The 7,027-nt window shown below is 37.7% G+C and overlaps 1 protein-coding gene across 1 annotated transcript; it reads left to right on the top strand.

The window, feature by feature from the left end:
• On the top strand, positions 1 to 6,519 carry LOC110689690 (WD repeat-containing protein 70-like). The gene is made up of 8 exons (XM_021866471.1): positions 1 to 708; positions 1,444 to 1,656; positions 1,746 to 1,946; positions 3,682 to 3,789; positions 4,951 to 5,088; positions 5,191 to 5,442; positions 5,643 to 5,963; positions 6,044 to 6,519. Exons 1-8 carry the CDS (start codon positions 190 to 192, stop codon positions 6,206 to 6,208), a joined length of 1,917 nt encoding a protein of 638 aa, XP_021722163.1. The 5' UTR covers positions 1 to 189; the 3' UTR covers positions 6,209 to 6,519.
• Positions 6,520 to 7,027: the final 508 nt, after the last annotated feature.

Below are 7,027 nucleotides of genomic sequence, written 5' to 3'. Positions count from 1 at the left end.
AGTTCAGCTCAAAAAAATTATGGCCGAACTCGGAAAGGCCCAACATTTCATTCTTTCGTTTTTTCTAAACACAAGTATTTTGGCTTTCCTTTTTCAAGCTTCTCTAATGGCGGCAAAATAAACCACAACCATATTACAATTTGTACTCCATAACAACCCATCTCTAATTCAAAAATCAAGCTCTCATCAATGGAGGATGAATCAGAGATTTACGATGGAATTAGGGCGCAATTTCCCCTTTCATTCGGCAAAAAGTCAAAACCCCAAACCCCACTTGAAGCCATTCACAACACTACTCGTCGATCAACTTCCGATCAACAATCTCCGGCAGCTAAACCCGCCGCCGATTCCTTCCCTTCTATATCCTCCTCTTCCAAAGCTTGGATTGATTCTGTCCGCCCAAACCCTAACCCTAACCCTAAACCCCATGATTCTGAGTCTGATGAGAAATTAGTGGGCCCACCTCGCCCGCCGACTATTGAGGAGGATGATGATGATGATGGGGATTTGATTGGGCCGCCGCCTCCGCCGTCAGTGGGCTCAGTTGATGATGATGATGATGGGGATTTGATTGGGCCGCCGCGGCCCGCCGAGTTCAAAGGGAGGACTTTTGATGAGGATACTGAAGATGAGGATGATGATGAGGAAGAGGGTACTCGACATGGGATTCCTTTGAGTAATGAGATTGTTTTGAAGGGACATACTAAGGTAATGGATGAACTAATTTTATATTCTTTAATTTTAGTTTGTTAATGTTTTTTATTAATATTTTGATTGATATTAGTTTGTGTAATGTTGGCATATTGTTATAGTAGTATGATGATTAATGAGCAGGTTTGTATTTTGATTACTTTGTTGTGTTATATGTGAAATTAAGCTTGTTTGGTATTATTGGCAAAGATTGAGGATTATAATTGTAGCTGAAAATGTGGTTAGAAATGGTTTGTTGTGTAGTCGCCTCTTAGCCTAAGTGTTCCGAGGGGGTTTCGATAAATGCTGTTTTAATTAGTCCATGAATAATTGATATTGAATAATCATCTTGCCATCATTTTTAGTTGTTTTGTGGGTTTCTTTTGAATATGATAAGGAAAAAAGGTTGCTTTATGGTGAGAGTTCCATCAAGTTCCAAGTGTACTTAGGTTTTGTTTCCAATTTTGTATATGAAAATTAATCTTTATGCATTTGCCTGATTTTTATAGCTGCATGAAATTGTAAGAGTTATAAGTGTGGGTGGCCTGTTAGGTAGAGGTGAAGGCAGAAGGTTGCTTTAATGAGATTTGTACCGCTATCTGGTCGTTAGAGTTGGATCTATTTTAGCATGAAACTATTGCTGGCTTTACTCAACTTCAATTGTAGATTTTTTCATTCTCCGTTGGCAGAGTAAGAATTGTTATGGTTTAGATCATATATTGATAAAATTGGACTATATTAAATTGTTGGCAGGTTGTTTCTGCTTTAGCAGTTGATCATTCTGGATCAAGAGTTCTTTCTGGTAGTTATGATTATACAGTACGTATGTACGATTTTCAAGGCATGAAACGAGATTTAGCTTCATTTAGACAATTGGAACCATCTGAAGGTCACCAAGTTCGCTCACTGAGTTGGAGTCCTACAGCTGGATTCTTTTTGTGTGTTACCGGCTCTGCTCAAGCTAAGGTTTTACTTTGCTCTGCTTACTCTAAATTTATGGTCATTGGTTTCTTATATGCTGATATCTCTAATGAAAATACATTCTCTTATGTCAGATTTATGACCGTGATGGGCTTACTATTGGCGAGTTTGTAAAGGGTGATATGTATATACGTGATCTTAAGAATACTAAGGGTCACATATCTGGTATAACTTGTGGAGAGTGGCACCCAAATAAAAAGGAGACAGTCTTAACATCATCTGAAGATGGTTCACTTCGTGTATGGGATGTAAATGATTTCAAATCCCAAAAGCAGGTTCTAATATTTACTTGATTTCATGTGTTTATTTAAAGCAGGTGCTAATATTTACTTGAATTCATGTGTTTTTGTGGGTGTTGGTGTGTGAGTGTGTGTGAATTCACGTGTTTTACTTGAATGCTTGCTAAAGTTTTAGTTTTTTTTTTTTTTTGGGGGGGGGGGGGGTTGGGGTGGGTGCTAAATACTATTTTCCAGTCTTTAGAAACCATGATACAATATAATATGGTTTCCAACTTTTTGATCATCCTAATTGCCTTTTATTCCACTTTTCCAATTATCTGTCACTTTGCTTTGTGTGCCTAAATTTTTTTCAAGTGTTGTGAATCATGATTTACGTTGATAAATTATACTGTATTTTTTTTAAGAAATTCTCATTGGTAGCTCATTACTTTTGACCTTTTACATTGGTGACCATTTTTTTTCATTTTTTATAGTTAGTACTTAGTAGCCTTGAACTTATTAAATTTCTCAATCGTGGCATTAACGGTGGTTTCTTGGTTAAAAGTCTGTTAAACTGAACTGTAACTGACTATAGTTAACTCATTCTCATCCCTACCCCCTCTCTCCCCTCAAGCCCAAATTTTCTACCATTAACAAACCTTCACATTCGCTCTACTCCAGCAGAAATACGTTATTTCCTCATCCATCGTCATCTCTTTCTTGTTCCATCACCTGACTCACCATTTTCACCTCCCTTCTTCCTTTAATACCCTCCCAACCACTTTATCCACCACCACCCCAAAATCAGCTCTCACTCCTCGAAACCTCAATCCTTAAACTCTCACCACCCACCTCTATCTCCTCTATCTAGCCCTAGAAGTCGGAGGCGTTGCCTTAGATTCTGGCATCGGCTTTTGAGTCTGAACTTGTAATTTATTTTTATATTTAACGAGTCAAATCAAAAGCTCTGAAACTATTATTAAATCAAATCAAAAGCAAAATCAATAAAAAGGGTAAATTTGAATGATCACTGTCATTCAAGAAGGCAAGATTGCAAGAACATCCTCAACAACAGTGACAAAAAATGGAAAGAAACGATCTCCGCTTATATCACTCTTCTAGGTAGTACTTTACTAGTAGTATCATTCAATATGGTTTTTTTTTTTTTTTTTTGTGAGAGATGAAAGTGATGATATTGTAAGGGAGAGGAAAATAAGGATAGTTGGATACGATGCACGCAATAGTGTAATTTTTTGGTGAGAGATGAAAGTGATGATATTGGTAGCCCTGAATTTTTTTTAGTTCAGGGCTACCAAAGAGAATTAAAATAGTAATTGACTTCCAATGAAAAAAGTCAAAAGAAAAGGGTTACCAGTGAGAATTCCCCCTAGGCCCTATTTACTCGATTTTGGCTTATTCCTTTTGAAAGCTATTATAATGTAATTTTACCTCAATATACAATAATAACGTATTTTAAGATTTTTTTTTTCAAGGAGAAGGGCCCTACCGGGCCAGAACCTCGCACAGGTCTTCTCGTCCCTGGTTCACGGGCTAGGCACTTTGGAATTGGGGGGGAAGGGTAAGGGAATCCCCACCCAAAAGTGTCACTAGTGGGGTTTGATCCCACAACCTCTTGGTTGTGAGATACAAAGAACCTTGTGTATCGATATCAAAATCTTTTGGGTTAAGTGATGTATATCACCTTGGGTTAAGTGTTATCTTTGCTGCTTTGAATGCCGTTTGTTCTAACTGTAAAACTTCTAATTTCAGTTTTAACCCTCTTGTTGTATAGGTAATTAAGCCAAAGCTCGCAAGGCCTGGGAGAGTCCCAGTAACTACATGTGCATGGGAACGTGATGGAAATAGCATTGCTGGTGGAATAGGAGATGGATCTATTCAGGTACATGTCACTTGCTTGTTCATTTTCTTAAGTCCATAGTTGTGCTGCTGCATTTTAAAAAAAATAATAAATAATATATATAAAAGGAAAATTTGTCAAAAATAAGTCAACCTTTGCGTGATTAGCTCAAAATAAGCCAACCTTTTCATTAACTAAAAATAAGTCAACCTTTATATGATATCTTTCGAAAATGAGTCATGACCTGGTAGTTTTGGAGTTAATCGGTTGTTTAGGTTAAATATGCCACATGTCATAATATAATTGATCATTTTTAAAATTTTATTATTAAATTTAAATTTTAATTAATATATTTTTTAAAAAATTAAAAAAATTCCTCCACCTCTGCTGAGCAACCCCCAACCCCACTGTGCTGCGCCTGCAACAGCATTTTAGCCGAGCCACCGCCGATCTTCCTCCCACCCACCGGTCACCGCCGATCATCCTCCCACCTACCGGTCACCGGAGATCCCTTTTTGTCTCTCCCATCCCACCACTGTTTCTGCTCTTCTACTCCATTTTGTTTTCGAATTTTCAAGGTGGGGTCTTATTAGGTGAGTGTTGGGTTTTTCGGGGTGGATGGAGTGAGGTTCGATGGTTAAGGTTTGGTTTAGTCTTAGATATGGTGATGTTTTGGTGGTTAGGGTAGGATTAAAGGTGGGTACAGTGGATTATTTCAGGTGGGTTTAGTTGTCTGGCCGACGAATGCCGGCGTTTAGGGAGGGGAAAGAAAAAGGGGTCAGCTGCGGTTCAGGGAGAGAGAAGCGAAAGGGCCTGGGAGAGGGCAGGCTGGCGAGAGGGCAGAGAAAGAAAAGTATTGAGGTGGAGGAGGTGGTCCGTGTGGTGGTCGGTGGGGGTGGGATGGTGATTGGGGCTGGTCAAAAGAAGGGATAGTTAATTTTTATTTTTTTTAAGTGTTTTTACTATTTAATTAATTTACACAATTTTTAATTTAAGAATGTAAAAGAAAGTGACCTGTTTGATAGGTTGTAGGTCAATTGACTTATTTAAAGTAAATACCTTTAAAATTCAACTTACTTTTATTTAATCGAAAAGTTGACTTATTTTAAGCTAACCAAGTAAAGGTTGGCTTATTTTTGACAAATTTTCCTATATAAAATTACATTCCTCTTTCAGCATTGTTAATGCTTATGTAACCTATAGATATGGAACCTCAAGCCTGGATGGGGAAGCAGACCAGATATTCGTGTTGAGAACGCTCATTCAGATGATATTACTGGGTTGAGATTTTCAAGTGATAAACGTCATCTGTTTTCTAGAAGTTTTGATGGCACACTAAAGGTTATTTAAGTTTTACTTGTTTTTATGAATGCTTACCTGCTTTTTCGAACCTACATATCTAATTCATCTTATCCTCATACTTTGTCAAATCGTAAACTACAGGTTTGGGACTTGCGTCAAATGAAGCAATCTCTGAAGGTGTTTGAGGAATTGCAAAACCACTATGCTCAAACAAACATCGCATTAAGTCCGGATGAGCAGCTTATCTTGACTGGTACATCTGTAGAGAGAGATAGCCCTACTGGAGGGTTGCTGTGCTTTTATGATAGGGATAAACTTGAATTAGCGTCAAAGGTTGGCATTTCTCCATCGTGCAGTGTTGTACAGTGTGCTTGGCACCCGAAGCTGAATCAGGTATGCTCACTTTCCCACACTTGTTACTTTAATTAATTATGAAGGAATTACCAAGGGTGTGATATAAATTGCATTATGAGAATCAAGTTTGACCTTGTTACAATAATACAGAAGAGTAGCTTGTTTGGATAAGGAAAAAAAAAAAAAAACACTATAAAAAGCAAAACTATAATCTTTAAACCTCAAATATTTGTGTTTAGGTTTTCGCTACTGCTGGAAATAAAAGCCAAGGAGGGACACACGTTCTGTATGATCCAAACATGAGTGAGAGAGGTGCTCTTGTGTGTGTTGCTCGTGCCCCAAGGATGAAATCAGTGGATGACTTTGAAGTGCAGCCAGCTATACACAACCCTCATGCACTTCCCATGTTCAGAGATCAACCAAGCCGCAAACGTCAGAGACAGAAGATACTGAAGGACCCAGTAAAATCCCACAAACCAGAGCTCCCTATGACTGGACCTGGCCATGGAGGGAGGACTGGTACATCTTCGGGTAGCTTATTAACGCAATATCTCCTCAAGGTAAGGATGGCTTCTATGAGTCTAAATTATTTCGGTCCTTGACATTTCTGTTTGAGAATTGACCTGAATTCCCTTTGCAGCAAGGAGGTATGTTGAAAGAAACATGGATGGATGAAGACCCTAGAGAAGCTATACTGAAGTATGCAGATGCTGCAGAAAAAGATCCAAAGTTTATTGCTCCAGCTTACGCTGAGACCCAGCCCAAGACTGTATTTGCAGATTCTGATAAGGAAGATGAAGAGTGATGAACCTAATGTGTTGTGCTATATCATCAAATGAATGTGAAAATGCGTAGCTTTATTAATCGCCAGATTTTAAAGGCAAATACAAGGCGCTCACTTATAACAAAAGGGGTAAAAAAAAGGGCTCTGTACTTCCCACATTAACAGATTACATATTTTCACATTCTGAAGCTTAGCATAGTGAATTACTGAATTGTACATGTTGGTCTTTCTGCACTTTTCAGCCTTGTAGACTTGTAGCTAATGTTGTATTTGCTGTAAGAGTGAAGAAGAAAAAGCAGAAGGTATAATAAAAGCATATAAAGTTGATATGAGCCGCCTATTATAGTTTAGTTTGTATTTTCCTGATAAGATAAAGTCACGAACCTCTGCTCTCCAGAATGCTATGATCTTAAATGTCGTATGATTCAAAAAATGTTGAAAACACTGTTACTAACTCTACCAAGTTCCTTTTCTTCATCATTAAAATTCCAATGTCAAAGTGATGCAATTAATTAAATGCAGAAAGAGTAATACCGTGTTTATTCTAATGTAGATGTATTATAAATTATACTTTTACAGCTCGTGGTAGTCGTTATAATTACGACCTATAGTGAATAACTTTCATTGTGATGGATGTATCATGTTAATGATGAAGACCATCCCCTCGAGTGGTAATGGATGGCAATCAAATATTATTAAGGAATATATTTAAAAAAAAAAAGAAAAAAAAAAGAGTTGGACTAGCATTATCATAGGCATTGGCAGCTAACGAAGAAGCAGTTACTGTATATTCATATTCTGTCAAACTGATAACCAGGTGTAGAAAAGAACCTCAGTTTT

This window comes from Chenopodium quinoa, unplaced genomic scaffold (genome assembly GCF_001683475.1).
Source record: "Chenopodium quinoa cultivar QQ74 unplaced genomic scaffold, ASM168347v1, whole genome shotgun sequence".
In the NCBI taxonomy this organism is placed as follows: Eukaryota; Viridiplantae; Streptophyta; class Magnoliopsida; order Caryophyllales; family Amaranthaceae; genus Chenopodium; species Chenopodium quinoa.
This window is presented reverse-complemented; position numbering and strand designations above follow the sequence as displayed.

What these genes read in the sequence shown, in the direction of transcription:
- LOC110689690 (XM_021866471.1), top strand. Translation starts at nt 190, where the DNA reads ATGGAGGATGAATCAGAGATTTACGATGGAATTAGGGCGCAATTTCCC. An exon ending in CCGGCTCTGCTCAAGCTAAG is followed by an intron (nt 1,657 to 1,745) that starts GTTTTACTTTGC and finishes CTCTTATGTCAG; the next exon opens with ATTTATGACCGTGATGGGCT. An exon ending in TAACGCAATATCTCCTCAAG is followed by an intron (nt 5,964 to 6,043) that starts GTAAGGATGGCT and finishes TTCCCTTTGCAG; the next exon opens with CAAGGAGGTATGTTGAAAGA.